Raw genomic sequence first — 16,143 nt, 5'->3', positions numbered from 1 at the left:
GGGGGCGGGACGACGCCCGCCATTGGGCGCCCGGCGGCGGCCATGCTGGGAAGGGCCATGCGCTCGAGCTTCCGCCACTCGAGTCGGGCCCTTCTCGGGGAGCCAATCAGCGGGTACCTCTCAGGCTCAGGGGCCAATGGCAGCCAGGGGAGTCACCAGGGGCGGGACAGCACCCTGCCACTGGGCTCCTAGTGGCGGCCATCTTGGGAAGGTCAATGGGTTGGTTCCCAGCGGCTTCAGCAGCTATTGCAAGTTCAGCCACAGGGGGGCAGCACCGGGCACTATTCCCCCCTTTACCCTCCTGGCTGCAGTGCCCCAGTTCAGCCACAGGGGGCAGCACTGAGCAGAGTTTGTTCCCCTCTGCCTTGGGGCTTTTCTGGGCCCTGGGGAGCTGACCAGGAGGCAGGTGTGCAGAGCACACCTGGGAAGGGCTGGGTCTTGCACCCTGGTGCCAACCCACAGCAGGCCCCCAGGTCACCCCCACGTGCACCACTGCCAGGAGTGTTCCCAACCAGGCCCCAGGGGCAGTGACAGAAGCCTGTGCCCCAGAAACTCCGACAGTCACCGACGGGTGCTTCCTGCAGCCACCGCTGTGGCAAGGTCCTGCCATTGCAAACTGGCAGGCCTGTCTGCTCTCCGGGAAGCAGAACAAAAGCTGCCCCAGTGCCCAGGCGAGCAGAGATGGGCTCATGCCCAGGAAGACGGCTGCAGGCCGGAGCCCCGGGTCGCTGAGCTCTGCCGGGCATTCGCTGCATCCTCCATCCCCACCTCCCCCCGTCGTGGTGACTCATAGGCCATCATTGACCATGAGCATGTCTCCACACCTTGCTTTAAATATAGTCTTCCATGGAGAGTGGAAGTGTTTGGTGTGGGGGAGCCAGAGAGGCCTTTGCTATCCCCTAGCAAACCCTAAGGGTGACCTGACCGACATGTAGGCCTTGCCATGCTGGTGGGAAGCCAGGATTGCAAAGGAAGTCATTTGAGAAATTGCATTTCCCTGTGTGCTAAGCCCAAGGCTTTGTTCCCTGCCCTTGCACAGCTGAAACCACCGTTGTACCAGGAATAAAGAAGCCAAAACAAGAAAAATACCTGTGGACTGCCCCCTGTGTTTACACCGTGCTGCTGCGGTCGCCTCCAGGAACCAACCCGAGCGTTGTCCCCGGCCGAGGAGGGGGGAAGGTGGGCAATGGGTAGCGGGAGACCGTGGTCTGGTGCTGGTTCTCCTGCCTGCCCCGACCTGCCCTCGTGTTTGCTTCCCGGTGCCCTGGATGCCGCGTGCTGCCTGTCCTAGGGGCCAGTTTCTGCATGCGATACTGCCCCGTGGGCCTTCATGGACTCATGGGGTTGCCTCCTCTATTGGTTCCTGGGGCCCCTTTCACTGCTGGGCGGTCAGGTTGTGCCTGGCCACTTGGTACTCCCGTGAGCATCTTCAGCCAGGCTCCAGGGTGCCTCCCTGTAGGGCTGGGGGCTGCTGCCCAGAGCCCAGCTCAGCCCCACTCAGCCCAGAGCCTGGCAGGAAAACAGCCAAGTACTTCCCAGCCCCTGCTTGCTGCTAATGGGAGCCTCCCTGGAGCCAGCCCCCACCAGCCTGCCATGAAGGGGGCTGCACTTGTGCTGCCCCACATGGTTTTGCCATCTGCAGCTTCTTACCCAGGCCCTGCTCCATCGGAGCTGGAGGTGCACTGCTCTGGGGCTGGACCCATCCCAACTCCCCCTCCTTCCCCGCGCCCTGCTGGACTGGCTGGGGGAAAAACAGCAATGCAATGAAAGGAAATAAAACCCAGCTGTCCTTAGGGACTCCTCTGCACATCCAAGCAAGGCACAGGCTGCCCCTGGGGTTCTCACCTGCTCTTGCAGCCGGGCTGGCTCGGCTTCACTTCAGGAATCAGATGGGGCCGGTGCATTCAGGCTGTTCTGGTTGGCAGCACCAGGGAGCACCAGATACACCAAGCATGTGAACCAAGCTCATTCCCCTAAATAGCAGGTAGGGAATCTCCTTCTTTCATTCATGCGTGGCAATTTAGGCTGAACTATGTGGATATGAAGTCAGGACATGAAGGGAGGGCAGGCCAGTCAATTCCAGTACAGTCTCTGACTCATTCAGGGCTGAGGAAGGGGGAAGCTCCTCTCAAAGGACTAGCGCTTGACCTCCCATACAGCTACCTTGTGTTGCTGCCTGGCTTCAGGTAGCAGCCTTCAACTCCCTGCTTGTTGAGGAAGGCAGAGCCGAGGGAGCGTGATCGGCATAGGAACATGTGGCCGAATCAGACACCTGGAGGCCATTAAATCCAGCTCCTTGCCTGAGGCAGGATCATTCCTATCTAAACCCTCCCATGCAGCTTCTTGACCTGTTTCTGAAACTACATTGCCAGGGCTTGCCATAACTCCCCATAGGTCGTCAGACCCTTTGCCTTGCAGACACCAGGTTACATATATGAAAGGGACTTCACTTGCCCTTCCCTTGGCTTGTAGTAGCCCCACAAGCTGGCTGCTCTCTCCTCCTTCTCCGAGTAACTACCGCCATGCATTAGAGGCACACAAATATCATCATAGCAGCTAGCGAGCAGGTAGAGCTACATCAGCCTCTCTCAAAGCCAAAGGAAAAAGCTAGTCCAACAGCCCCATGCTCCTGCCCCAGTCAACCAGGTATATGGTCCCACAATTGACAGGGTTGAGAAAAACGTATTAAAAAGTCCAAACCTCTTTAATACACCTTGACCACCTTCTGCTTGAACCCGAAGGAGACATCCCAGACCCAGAGGCAGCCCCCAAGCCAGCAAAGGGCAACACAATGCATCCTTGCTCATGGGCTCCTTCTTCCCCCACCTCAAACACCAGCTTAGACAGGTGCCTGAGGCCCCATTCAGCCAGCAAAGAAGTAATGCTACACAAAACCTCCCAAGCTTGTCCATCAACCTGGGAGCCCAATAGTTCCCCAGCCAGCCAGCTCGGGAACCCCTGAACAGTGAGCGAGAGCCCAGACAGCTAGTCCAATGCAATTAGATGCCAGAAAACCTCTCAGACACCACCTCGACCGTAATTCTGCACCAAACCAGCCATCCAGGCAGCAACAAGACGGGACATGGGAGGGGGTCAGTTTGCCCCGCAGGCCAGCCACCCAGCCAGGGGACTCTTTATCCCCCTAAGTTAGCTAGTTGGCTATCTGCCTCCCCTCCCCCAGCCAGCCAGCTAGCCACAAACCTTGGGATTGGGATGGGCTGAAACCCTCCTGGTGAATTCCCCACCAGTGCTCATGAACTCCTAAAAGTCCCCCAGCTCCGTTGGTGAAGCCTGCTAGAGCTGATGGCAAGTATGGGCCCTGCACAATGCAATTTTGTGCCAGAAAGTCCCTCCAATACCAGCACCTGGACCATAATCTGTCCAAGACAGCTGGCCACAACCTCACAGGGGTGTTGGGCTCCCATGCCAGGCAGCCCCAAGCCTTGGGGTGGGGAAGAGTGTGGTTTCCCTGAAACCAGCCAGCTGGAAACCATTTGCTGGGGGAGGGTGTCCCCAAGCCAGCCAGCGGTAAGACTAACCTCTAAACTTTCCCAAGTGCTCCTTTTTATTCCCACACTCTAGCCAAGACACAGATGCTTGGGGCAGCTCTTGAGACCCCAGAGCCAGGTCTACAGAAGCACACAGTCCTCCGGCATGATCACTTCAGGTTCAGCCCCTCGAGGGTGGCACAGGCAGATGGCAGCCCCTGCTCCCTCTAGGCCAGACACGAGAAGCACCCACTCCTTCTGGCACGGGGCAGGGAAGGTTTTGCGGGCGGTGACTGGTGAGGACGTGCCCCACGGGAAAGCCACGGGTCCTCCCTGCTGCGGTGGCCCAGATGTCTTTCTTTCCAGGTGAGCCGTGTGGGGCTCACTGCATGCTGCGGGCTCTGAGCTTCAGCCAAACCTGGGGGAGAAGGGAAAGGCAGCGTTCAAACACCAGCTCAGCCCAGCGGGGCAGGGTCAGCCCCCACCTCATGGATGGGGCCATCACAGGGCCCTTAGTCCAGGCTCCTGCTGGGCTTTCTACTGGCACCAGTCACCCCTGGCCACTCAACAGGGTTCCCCCTCCTGCCAGAGCAGCAGGAGCCCCTGTGCTCTATCCCAGCTCTGCCCCCAATTTGCTGCATGGGCCTGGATCCCAGGCTCCCCAGCAGCAATGACCGGAGGTTCAAGCTGGGAGGCTTTCCCAAGCACAGCTCACCCTTGTCATCAGCTGCAGAGAGCAACAACAGCCACAGAGCTGAGGCGCTGCAAAATCTTGCTCCTGAGAGGTCCCTCCTTCACTCGCCACCACTGGAAGTTCTGGTCACGCAGCTCCGGTGGAGTATCCTGGGTGCTCTGGTCGCCGTGCCCCACCGTCAGCAGCACGTTGAAGCAGACACCATCAGCCTTCCCTGCCTCCTTGCCCAGGTGCTGCAGGCCCAGGACCCCCTGGGCTGTCACGGTCACCGGGCCCAGCAATATGCACTCGCAGAGCAGCCGGGCTGCTGACGCCTGCAGGCCCCGGCGCATTTCTGTTGGGGTTGTGCCGCAGGCCATCACTGGCAGGTGCAGGGCCCCTGCTGTGCTCATCAGCACCCACAAGTCCCCGGTGCTGTTGGTGAAGGCTGCCAGGAGACGCTGGCAGATCCGGGTGCAGGGCATTTCCGCTGGCAAGGTGGGTGGATGGGATGGGCGGGTTCGGTACCGTGCAGCCAGGTCCAGAAGGGGTAGGATGTCCGGCGCACGCAAGGGCAGGGTGGGAGACTCGCGGTCCCACCACCGGGCTTGTAGAGACTCAGCGTCAGCTTCCTGCAGCGTCTTCAGGCTCCCACCTGGATGAAGGGATAAGAACAGGCTCTGATGGTGCTGCGCTCGGGGCCCTGTATTTTTAGCATAGCTGAAGGCTTCCCCTATCCTCCCTGCTATGTATGCCAGGGCCAAGGCCAAAGCCAAGACGGAGCCCTCCCTTGCCCAGAAGCCCTCGGGTCTGGTTCAGCTCTGAAACCAATATCGCTCCTTCTTCCATGCTTCCCCTGGCTCTTCCAGCCTTGTGGGCACTGCTATGCCAGCTGCCCACAAGGCTGCTCTCAGCTTCTTGACCACCTCCAGCTGGCACAGTACTGTAACCCTCCCGTCCCGCTGGCTGCAGGGCAAGGGGACTCACCTGTCGGCTCAGCAAGGAAGACAAAGCGGATCCAGGCAGGGCCCCTCTCCTCCACTGCCAGAAGGGTGAGGGGATCGCACTCCAGCCCCGTCTCCTCTTTCACCTCCCTCCTCATGGCCTCCACAATAGTCTCGTTGGGCTCCATCCTCCCAGCAGGCAGGTACCACATCCCATGGCACTCGGCCTTGGCTTCCTGCATCATCAGCACCTCATTCTGGGAGGGAGGAAGAATCGCAAGTCATGGTCAAGGAGTCACTGGCATTCTGGGACCAGTACAAATTTGGAAAGGGGCCAAGTCAGGCCCTTCCCCTCACTGTCTCCATCTCTAGCCCAGATTCAAGGGATCAGCTTGCTGAATGGGGAGCTACGAGAGGTTTCCTTGAGTAAGCCAACCCCCCCTGCTCTTCTGGAGGCATCTGCAGTGGGCCGCGCAGCCTGAGGCTGCTCCCCAGACTGCAAAGTCTCTCATTTTCAGTCTCGCTTTTTTTCAGACACCAACAAGAAGGCGGCGCAGCAGGTCCGGGGGGTGGATTTGCAGCAGCCCATGCTCGGAGGGCAGGAGGGAGCTGCGTGCTTTCTGTTCTGCACGGGCTCCCCCTGCCAGGACGCGGGGCACCCACAGCACACGCACCCTCTGCCCCTTCCCAAACGCAGAGACCGCCTCACCTGGTCATTGAACAGGAGCGCCAGCACCACGTAGCAGGCGTTCCTCCGCAGCCGCACGGGCTGAGCGGGCTCTGGCGCAGAGTCGTACCTCTCCTGCACGGCCCATCCCCTCCCTGCCAGCACCGCGTCCAGCTCCTCCATGACAGCCTCGGTCTGGGGGGTCAAGGGGGGTCAAGGCAGCTGGACAGGGACCTGGGTCACAGCAACCCAGGCAGGCAGGGGCTGGAGCTGGGCAGGTGCAGCAGGGCTGGGGAAGGGGGAGCTTGGGGAGCCCCTGCACCCCCTGCCCCTGCCCTTGGTCCTGATCCCTGTCCTGCCCCCCACGCACACTCACCCCAGCTGGAGCAGACTCACGGAAGAGACCTCCGCGCCCTGCTCCCATTGGCTGGCCGGGATGCCACGCTCGCCTCCCATTGGCCATCCCCATTTTCATTCAGCCCTCAGCGACTGCAGATGTTTCTTAAAGGGGCCACGACCCCGCACCTAAGAGTGGGGATCCTCAACCGGGGCTCGTGGTGGCAGTGGTCCTGCGGCATCTCAGGCGTTCATAGGGGCAGATCCTGAGGCATCTGCTGGAGGGGAGGAGGAGGAAATGTGGGACAGTGCTAGTGGTTAAGAGGCACTTAACCCCTGGGATGCCCCAGAGCCACTGGCACTGCCTCTATTAACTTTTAAGACGCTGCAGGACCACTAGCACTGCCCTTATGACCCCTTGAGATGCCCCCAGTGCCCTTGGCAGCACTCGGGAGAGGGGTGTCCTAGGGGCAGAGCAAGTGGCCCTGGGGCATCTTAAGGGTTAATGGAGGCAGTGACAGTAGTCCTGGGGCATCTCAGGGGTTAATAGGGGCAGTGCCAGGGGCCCCGGGGGCATCTCAAGAGGTCATAGGGGCAGTGCCAGTGGTCCTGCAGCATCTTGAGGGTTAATGGGGGCAATTCCAGTGGCCCAGGGGCACCTCAAGAGCTAATAGGAGCTGTGGAATAGCCCCTATTTGGGGTCTCTAAGATGCCAGGGACCCTAGGGGCATCTCAAGGGGTCATAGGGGCAGTGCCAGGGATCCCGGGGATATGTCAAGGGGTCATGGGGCAGCACCAGTGGCCCTATGGCATCTTAAGGGTTAATAGAGGCAGTGCAAGTGTCCCTGGGGCATCTTAATGGTTTATAGAGGCAGTGAGAGTAGCCCTGGGGCATCTCAAGGGTTAATAGGGCGCTGGGGAACATCTTAAGGGGTCATAGGGGCAATGCTAGTGGTCCTGCAGCATCTTAAGGGTTAATAGAGGCAGTGTCAGTGGCTCCGGGGCATCCCAGGGGTTAATAGGAGCAGTGCCAGGTGCCCAGGGGCATCTGAAGGGGTACAGGGGCAGTGCTAGGTGTAGGCAAGGCTTGAGGGCTCCTATCAGGACACTCCTCATAGCTCCTTTCTTTGGGGTCAGGAGCTGCAACCCCGCAACCACCACAGCCTGTCTCCTTCTCTCGTGGGGGCATCTGGTGCCTGTCCTGGCATCGCTGCAGCCGGAGCATGGTGTGAGTGGGACCCACCACCCCTCTGCTCACAGCAGCCTGCATGGAGGCTCCTGGTGCCAGCCTCTGCAGGGCCCTCATCAGCCTGATTGCTTTTCCCCATGGGAAGCTGGCATCCACACAGCACCCGACAGCAGCTGGAGGGTGCCCACACTGGCCTTCCCTTCACATACCTCCTTGCCCTCCTGCCTTGCAGGGTCTGCCCTCTCCTGTAGCTTGATTGCACTGACTGTAGAAAGCCTGAATGAAATGCACCCGACTCCTGCACCCACGGTGTACAGGGCCTCCACACAAAGCCACGTGGCAGCTAAACGGAGCATAACTGAGTGACCAGGGAGGTGGCAGGGCTGAAAGGTGCCAGGACCTGATGGGGCTTATGCACCTCACCGTGTTCATAACAAGGGAACCAACAGGCCACTATCCGGTCTGGAGTTCGTTTTGCCCCGTTATCCGGTGTGGGTGTAAGGGGAGCATGCTGTGCCAATTTGTGTTAGAAGCACCTCTGTCAATCCTTCAATCCTATCTGCTTTATTTAAATGCCTAAACACAGATATTTGAGCTGAACTTTAGGCTCCAGTGGGAGAGAAACTGATTTTTTTACTCTTTGACTAGGCCAGTGTTGTTCTACTATCATGATGCTCCCTCCTGTCGCTAGCTAATGGTTAGTCCAGGGCTTCCTTACAAGGGTTTCCCTTATTGGGCTCAGCAGAGCACACCAAGCATTTTGGATGCTTCTTTACAGCGTACCTGGAAATCCCACGGCAGACTGGAAGCTGAGATGTGGTAGAGATGGCACCCCTGCGTCTTTCAGATGGCTTTACGTGTTTGTGTTTAAGGCTGAAGTGCACGCAGTGGTATTTCTGGGCGATGTAGATCTAGCATTCCCCTATAGTTAAGCCAAGGTCTCAGCCTAGGGAGCATGAGCATTTTTAAAAACTTACCTGCTGTTACAGTTTCACTCCTGCCCCACCAAACACATTATTGATTGGGGGGGGGGGGTTTCAGCTACACAGCTGGCATTGCAGCCATCCCCATGTACAGCAGTCATGCTGCTCCAGCGAGAACGTGGGGGTTCAACCCACACTCCTATTCTTGGTGGCACCAGCACCACCCCCATCCCAGGCACCCCCACACGTGGCTTCCTGTACCCCTACCCAGGGGAGGCAGGAAGGAGACTTAGAAACCTCCCCTTCCACATCACAAGATTGACAGGGTTAAAAAAAAAAGCAAAAATATGTTTATTTGACAGCATAATTTGTAGAAATTGAAAAACACACACACACACACACAAACACGCCCCCATTGCCCCCCTGAATTGCTCTGGGTGACAAGTTACAGAAAGGACCTTCTTGGGGACACTGACACCTTTGTCTCCAACTGCAACTGGGCAGAAGCAAGTTTTTTTACATTCATGGGAAAACACGTTTCTCCCATTCAAACACCAACCCAGCGGGAGCAGTGCTTTGAAACAAGCACCCGTTCCCCCCATGGTGACTGAAGTGCACCGCACAAGGAGCTGGTGGAATTGATTTCACTCCCGGAGACCGCCAGGTGCTTACTTCCTGATCTTGCAATGACTGGCTTGGCCCAGGTGGAGAGCACAGCTCTCACTCTGTACCCAGGTCTCCCTCCCTGTAGGCCTGTTACAACCCCAGCTATGGAGCCCAGCACACAGGGTGGCAAAGGCTCAGGCTTTGAAGGATCCCAGGTTCAAATGCTGACACAGCCCTGCTAAGCTCAATAGTGCAAGGGAAGGCAAACCCTGAGTTCCTGACTAGGAGCTAAGACCTGGCACTGAAACCCTTGGTGATTCACCCAGCACCTGAGAGCTGAAGCCTGGGAGAGCATTCAGTTCAAACCCGCCTGTCAAGCTGATTTTTGCAGGTCAATGCCCGGAGCGCAAGGAAAGCGCTTGAGGCCTGGAGAAGGGGGGTCACTCCCTTGAGGCGGCACTGAGGAAAGCTTTCATGTCCCCGTTTGCCTGCCCCGTGCTCAAGCTGTGAAGCTGTGGCTGCTGTCATGTTAACTGGGTTAGATCACCGGATTCCCAGGGCTTGAGTCTGCAACTGGAGAAGGTGGAAAGTGAGTGTCACTGGGACGTGAGCTGGATTCCTCCAAAGAAATGAATGCATCTACTCCAAGCAGAGCCTCTGCTCACTTTTGAGCCCCAGAATGCAGGCTCACAAGAGCAACTGAACACAGGCAGCGTGCTTGGGGGAAGTACTAGGATCCTCCCCTATCCTTTAGACCTCTGGGGACGTAGCCAGCATCCCCACTTGGCCGCTCACCTTGCCCAGCTGCACAGCGGGCAAGGTGCCAGCTGAGATCTGTATCATGTCACCTAGATACAGCTCTACTGGGCTAAAAGCTGGGCTGTCTGTTATCTTTGATAGGCCCTGTGAGATGAATGAGAAGCAGGGACACCTTGTAAGAGACTTCAGAGGACTCAAGAACGCAGAGCCAAACAGCTCAGAGCCTCTCCTGAGCAGCTCCATGTCCCTTAGGGTCTAACAGCGTCTCTGGACTCCAGTGCTGAAGCTTTTCCCCCATGTGTAAGGAGGCATGAGAGAGGGCTAGCTCCTTGGGCTCCAGCTGGTGCCATCTTAAGCCACAGTAGGTTCCCCTTAATGCAGGGAAAAGCCTGTGTCTCCAGCATTTCCAGCACATCTGGAGGCTCAGGGAAATGCAAGCTGGAGGAGAGCCACCCACTGGGACATGATCCCAGATGGATCTGCTGCCATGAAAAGTTGAGGCCCAAGATGTTCAGAAGGGCCTATGTGTCTTCCCCAGCACAGCCCTGGCCTGCCCAGTTTTAGTGCCACTGCAGACCAGAGATAAAAACCCACAGACGGTTTCCAAATAGAAAGGCGTCGTCATTCACACCGATCACCACAGTGTGTAATGAAAACAGGTATAAAATCCATCCGGCGTGATCCACACGCAGCAGGAACGGCAGTAAGATGCCTGGACTGATATGTATGTACACAGCAAGGTGTCCTGTGAGCAGGGGTACGCGTGCAGCCAAAGGAGCCGGCTACATGGCAGACTTCATCTCCCATTCCTGAAAGAAGCAAACAGAGCATGATTATTGCCCATGGGTGGGGTCAGGAAGGAGATCCCCAGCTCCGTACTGCACCATGGGGTATGTTTTTGGCAAGAGGAGCAGCTGTCCATGGCCCAAGAATGGATAGCAGCTGGGCAATGAGCTCATCTGTTATTCCAGTGCAATCTTTTCTATGCTTTATGGAGTTTTCTGATAAAAAACTAGGTTAAATTTCAGTTGCTGTGATTGGGGGGGCAGGCAGCCCTACGTGGCACTTGCAGTTTTCCTCAAAGCAAGCAACGAGCCCATAGAGTCCAAGTTCAAGTTACATTTAAAAGAAATGGAAGCATGGGAAGTGCACAGTTAATGGGCTCAAACACACTTAACTCTGCCCACAAGTGCCTTTGCCCCCTTCCACTGGACCATAACAGCATGGTTGCAATTCAGGCGTTATTCTGCTTGTGTCCCCCAGGGAAGGTATTTAAAGACATCAGACGCTCAATCTGTTTGCCTTTGGCATGAGTCCAGAGCAAGGCCTGAATTAACAGATCTTGTTATGGCTCTCAGTGGGTGAGCTCTTCTGCCACTGCACTCCAAAAGACTAGTACAGTGCCTCCCAACCTTTCCACACTCAGAAAATACTAGCTCTTACTTTTCACTCACCTTCTCCCTGCAGCAAAATACTAGAGCAATTCTTCCACTGCAAGGAACTCAACAAAGACCACAGCAGGACAAAACGGTTTTAACACTAAGGCTGCCTATTTGAAATCTCAGGGTTTAGCTTGCGAATCATGTTTGCATGTCCCGTGGTGCTAACACTGTATAGTATCCTTGAAAGGATCTGAGGGCGTAACAGGGTGCTGCAGCACCATGGTTGAGGATCACTGGACTAGGAAAAGAGAAGGCACACAAGTTCAAAGCCAGCAGGCCCTGGGCAACAGAGGGAGGGCACTACTGGTCAGGTAAGTGGCTGGCTGTAGATGGATGCTCAGCTCCAGTTAGGGGTCTAGGAGTTAGCTCAAACAGTCCCTGACAATGGCCAGCATCCATCAAGCCTCTCCCACCTGGAGCACGACCCCCTGAGTGGGACAATACAGAGAAGACCCCTACTGTACCTTTCTCTTTTGAAGCACCTTCCCCTTCTCAATGATGACGACAGACGGTGCCCGCTTCAGGGTGCCCTTGGCAGAGGATGTGCGCTTCAGGAGAGGTGTCAGGAAGGAGCCCTGTTTGTGAAGGGAGAATGGCAAGGCTGAAGGAGACACTTCTCTCCCAATTATCCCCAACCCGGCTGCAATGGGTGGGCCCTCTTCTCCTCCCAGGGTTGGGAGCACAGATGCCCAGCACCTTCCAACCCCTGCCTGAGTTAAGACCTCTCCCCTAGACGGAGGCCTGCAGGTAGGTGCGTGCCAAACCATGCAGCCCCCCTTCCATATGCCATTGCTCCCCTTCACAAACCTCCTTCTCTCACATTGTAGCTGTGTCACACCACCACGGTCCCCCCAGTCCTTACCTCCGAGCCCGCTGAGCAGGTGGCGGTGGCTATGTGGCCCTTCAGAGACTTGCCGATGGCCAACAGGTTCATCTCCGAGCCAGCTTTCAGCCTGGTTTTCATCCGACAGGCTCTCTCCAGCTGGCCCACCTTCTCCTCCAGCTTGGGGAAGGCTCTCTTCCCTGCAAGGAGACAAGCAGATGGGGTACTGCAAGATCCCTGGGCAGTGTGAGCCTGTGTGGCTTCCTGGTCCCATCAAGTGGATGAATGCCATGCCCCATCCCACATCCCCCGAGTCATGGGACCCAGGGAACGGCACGGATATCATACCAATTAGGAAATCCAAACCGTCCCGCGGGCCCTTTCTCTCTGACAGCACCAGCGTCTGCTGGGACTGGGGGAACTCCTGGCTCTTCATCTTGGGGGCCACCTCTGCCCGCTGTTCACTTGGAGAGTTGCTCAGGCTGGTTTGGGGAGTGACTGCCAGGGCACAGCAAAGGAGAAAGGCTGTGATACCAAGTGACCCATGAGCAAGACTACTCCCATGGTGCTGGGCACAGAGATGGATGGCACAGCCCCTTAGTGCCAGGCAGAAAGAGGAACCCAGACAGGCACGATGGTGAACTGTGCATGGGTACTATGCTGGGGTGAAGGGAGGGGCAACACTCACCTGCTGTCTCCGGGGTCTTGCTCGCTGCATTGCTGTAGGCGCTGTTGGGAACAGCAGACACGGGCCTCTTTGGCTGTCCTCGGGCGGCTCTGTCCAGGCTCCGCTGCTGCAAAGAGACCCTGGTGAGAGGCCTGCAGGCACAATGGAGGGGCAGGAGAGCAGGGGTTTCCCCAAGCCCAGGTCCACGGCTGCCCCCAAAGCTGCAGGGAGCCATTGGCCTTCCCAGGAAAAATGCCCAGGAAGGCAAAGGTTACCAGCTGGTGCAGGATATCAGCATTGGAGTACAGGGGGTCTGGGGGTGGCACTGGCAGGAGCTGCCCAAAGGGGTCATCCATGTAGGCGTTGGGTGTCGGGAACCTCCGCAGCAGTAGCCCCCTGTGGGCAGAGTGGAGAGGGAGCCCATGACTCTGGGTACATGAGGAGACTCCTGCTCTGCTCAGTGCCCTAGATGTGCAACCGAATGGAGCAGGGCCTGGCAGGCACCGATCGCCACCCCGCTGCAGGGCTGCACAGTACCAGTAAGGGCTGCTTCCAGTACAATGATCCCTGCCAGTGCTTTGAGCAGGCACTGGGGAGAGGAGCCTAGGGCAGGCATCGGTCCCCTGCCTCTGTCCCAGCAGAGGCATCTATAGGCAGCCCAGGACCCAAGCAGAAGGGAAGAACCCCCAGGTCCCAGGAGTTGGAGGTGCAGAGGGTCATGGTTCTCCCTACCCCACAGCCGGGGAGCTGGGGGTGTCTCCAAGGCTGGTACTTTCTATGCTGCTCCTTTCATATGTAGAGGCAGGCTCTGCTCCCCTCGTGCTGTGCAGGATCTCTAGCCAGGCATCCCTGTCCTCCTCTGAGCAGGCCTGCCGCAGAGAAAGGACAAGGCTCAGCTGTCTCACTTGGGCTGCAACCACCATGCTTGGGCCCTGGATATGGCCATGGCATCAGCTGGCACACCCCTGCCCCCTGCTCCTCTCTCAGGGCATGGGGCCACTCAGTCCAGAGCTATGCAGAATAGGGCATCGTGCAGAAAGGCAAGTAGATCTGTGCCCCCCCTGACTCCGGGGTTCGATCTGCTGCTGAGGCCAACAAGGCTTCAGTGCAAAATCCTGTCCCTTGACCCCTCTAGGGCCTTGGGTCTTGTGTGAAGGCACAGGGTGAGCCATAGGGGCAATGCCAGCTCCCCAACCTGCCCCATTTCCCCTGCCTTGCTGTGCCCAGGCATAGCAGACCTTTGTGGTACAGCTGTGAGCTGGGCTGGGCGTCCCTGGCTCTCCCTGCAGATGGGCAGGCTCCCAGGCTCCTGCTGCCTGGCCTGCATGCTGGGCCCAGGAGGCTCCTGGCACAGAGCGGCAGAGCCAGGCAGGGGCAGCCACCTCCCCAGCTCCCCACACCACAGCTCTGGGGATGCAGCCGCAGAGCACACCTCCAGGACGGCGACCTCTCGGCCATGTTGGGCCAGGTGGATGAGAAGGGGCTGTCCCGTGTCAGCCCCCGAGGTCACCACGCAGCCTGCCAGCAGCACGGTGCCCGCCAGGCTCTCGGGGCAGCTGGGGTCTTGGAGCATCTGCAGGGCGCCCTGCTCCACTGTGCACCACAGCTTCTGCCGCTGCCCATGCAGCAGCACCTCCAGGAAACCTGCAGGACAGGGCCAGGCCTTGTGTCAGGTGCTGAGCACGGCCCCACCATGCAGGGGCAGAGGAAAGGAGCTCAAGGAAGCCCAGCCCTGCCTAGCTCAGCACCTGGCTTCTACAGTCCCTGGCATCCCCCACTGGCTCTGCCAGTGGCCCCAGCACCCTTCCCAGCTCTGCCCAGTCTACCCCTGGGCTCTGCAGTGTCCCTCAATCCCACCTGCAGCTCCCCCACCATTCCCAGCCAGCCCTGCCCAGCCAGCTCCAGGTCCCACCACTGGGCTGGCTGAAGTGACCGCTGAGCCATTTTGCACCTCCTTTCTTCTGCTCTCCAGCTGGGACACTGCCAGCTGCAGTGGGGCTGGTCACAGAGCCGTCCTGGCTGGAAGCAGAGCCTTGCCGGGGGCTGGGCGCCTAGGAGGAGAAGGCAGACAGGAGCCAGGCTCAGCAGTGCTGCGTAGCGAGGGGCTAAAGGGAGCAGCTGATGGGCAGGGGTGCGCAGGGCTGTGTGCCGCAGGGTGACAGGATGCCCCAGCACAATCCAGGCTGTCCTGGTGGCAGTGCCCCCACCAGCAGCAAACCAAGGGTTCCTCTGCTGAGCCCAGCTGCTGCCAGGCCACTGGCCCCTGTAGCTAGAGGACAGATGGCTCTGCAGCCTGCTTGGCAAGTGAGGAGCTAGCCAGTGGGCTGGGAGAGTGGAGGCCTGTGGGGCCAGGACCTGGGGGTTGTAGTCCTAGTACGAAACGGCAGGTCTAAGGGAGGAGAGAGGAGACTTGTCAGGACTCTGGGGTTCCAGTCCCACCTCTCTCTGCCACAGACTCACTGGGTGACCTAGTCCATGTTGCTTCCTCAAGTGCCTCAGTTTCCTTGTTGTGCCTTGGTGGGCAGATTAGGCATCTATGTGCCCTACAATCCGGGTTGCGCGGCCCCTACTCACCCTGCATAAGCCCCTGCCCTGCTCGGCGCCAAGGGACACGGGGGAGCTGTGTGCAGACAGCCCGCTCAAGGGGTTGCTGCTCACCTCTTCGATCACCTGCCAAGGAAGGGCCAACATTACAGCCTCTGCCTGCCCTCCTGGGTCCCAGGATGAGTCCTATCCAAGGCAGAGAGGGTGCTTTGGGAGGGCTGGGGCCCTGAGCTGCAGCAAATGCACCAGGCAAGAGGGGATGGGCAGACACGCAGGTCCAGGGACAGCAGTCATCAGCACCTGCCTTGACCAGGACAGGGAGCCACGAAACCATGTAGCTGCCTGGCTCCAGCTGATGGGACAGGGCTGGAGTGAGGGGCAAAGGGGTCCTTTAGAGACAGTGCCCAGCCTCACCCAGAGCAGGGAGCAGGCAGTGCCAGGGGCAGGACGGCAATGGGGTAGAGGATTAGAGGGGCCCATGCTAGCCCCCGCTTGGACACCTAGCCCCACCTGATGTTTGCCTGCAAGTTGGCTCCATCCAGAGGCTGGTTCCCCATCCTCCCCACCCCTCGGCCCCTCCATGCAGAGCTCGGCCAGGCTGCGACACCTCCAAACCTTCCTCCAGTCCTCAGCCTGTTGGCGGCTCTGGAAGCCGATGACCAGCGTCTCGGCAGACGCCCCTGTCACCTTCAGCTCATGCTGCATCTTCTTGCTGCGCTTGGCCTTGTAGGTGACACGGCAGCCCTGCAGATCCAGCTCCAGCACCAGCTGCATGTCCTTGGCACACTTGTAGCACTGTGGGGGCACGGGGAAAGGGTCACGTGGGGCTGGGAGAGCTTGGGGCCTGGCCCAGCAGAGACAACTTTGCATGGGGGAGTCAGGGACTTAGGGACATGGGCCTGAAGAGTTAAGGGGCAGGGGCTGTGTGCAGGGAAGGAGGGGTAGGTGGTGGGGAGCAGGGTCTGGAGGGATGCAGGGGCGAGCTGAATATTCATGCTCCTTCCATTCGTGCATCTACCTGCTCTTCCTGCGCCTCCTCCCCCACTTTGATCCCTGCCTCTGTTCTCCCTCCACGGACCGTA

General features: G+C 58.5%; 2 protein-coding genes across 2 annotated transcripts in view; both read right to left on the bottom strand.

The window, feature by feature from the left end:
• Positions 1–3,517: 3,517 nt before the first annotated feature.
• NUDT18 (nudix hydrolase 18) lies at positions 3,518–6,224 on the bottom strand. Its single transcript, XM_006022996.3, has 5 exons — positions 6,149–6,224; positions 5,815–5,967; positions 5,149–5,362; positions 4,204–4,816; positions 3,518–3,906 (listed from the first exon to the last, which is right to left on the bottom strand). The coding sequence occupies exons 1-4, from the start codon at positions 6,194–6,196 to the stop codon at positions 4,212–4,214; spliced, it is 1,020 nt and encodes a 339-aa protein (XP_006023058.1). The 5' UTR covers positions 6,197–6,224; the 3' UTR covers positions 3,518–3,906; positions 4,204–4,211.
• Positions 6,225–8,587: 2,363 nt separating this feature from the next.
• The window catches only part of LOC102371898 (actin filament-associated protein 1-like), a 7,781-nt gene continuing 225 nt past the window's right edge, over positions 8,588–16,143 (bottom strand). Inside the window, exons 2-12 of the mRNA XM_014519644.2 lie at positions 15,677–15,856; positions 15,092–15,187; positions 14,469–14,568; positions 13,950–14,161; positions 13,250–13,386; positions 12,793–12,913; positions 12,539–12,644; positions 12,199–12,348; positions 11,890–12,050; positions 11,492–11,602; positions 8,588–10,394 (exon numbers count right to left, since the gene is read on the bottom strand). Of these exons, the coding sequence (XP_014375130.2) occupies positions 10,368–10,394; positions 11,492–11,602; positions 11,890–12,050; positions 12,199–12,348; positions 12,539–12,644; positions 12,793–12,913; positions 13,250–13,386; positions 13,950–14,161; positions 14,469–14,568; positions 15,092–15,187; positions 15,677–15,835 (1,380 nt within the window). The 5' untranslated portion in view covers positions 15,836–15,856 and the 3' untranslated portion in view covers positions 8,588–10,367. The remainder of the gene's footprint in view (positions 10,395–11,491; positions 11,603–11,889; positions 12,051–12,198; positions 12,349–12,538; positions 12,645–12,792; positions 12,914–13,249; positions 13,387–13,949; positions 14,162–14,468; positions 14,569–15,091; positions 15,188–15,676; positions 15,857–16,143) is intronic.

Source organism: Alligator sinensis, unplaced genomic scaffold (genome assembly GCF_000455745.1).
Source record: "Alligator sinensis unplaced genomic scaffold, ASM45574v1 scaffold98_1, whole genome shotgun sequence".
In the NCBI taxonomy this organism is placed as follows: Eukaryota; Metazoa; Chordata; order Crocodylia; family Alligatoridae; genus Alligator; species Alligator sinensis.
Note: the sequence above shows the minus strand (reverse complement) of the source record. Positions and strands in the feature narration are given on the sequence as shown.

Coding starts and splice junctions, on each gene's coding strand:
- NUDT18 (XM_006022996.3), bottom strand. CDS start 6,196: ATGGGAGCAGGGCGCGGAGGTCTCTTCCGTGAGTCTGCTCCAGCTGGG. Junction 5,968..6,148: donor GTGAGTCTGCTCCAGCTGGG/GTGAGTGTGCGT, acceptor TTGACCCCCCAG/ACCGAGGCTGTCATGGAGGA. Junction 5,363..5,814: donor CGCTCCTGTTCAATGACCAG/GTGAGGCGGTCT, acceptor CCTCCCTCCCAG/AATGAGGTGCTGATGATGCA.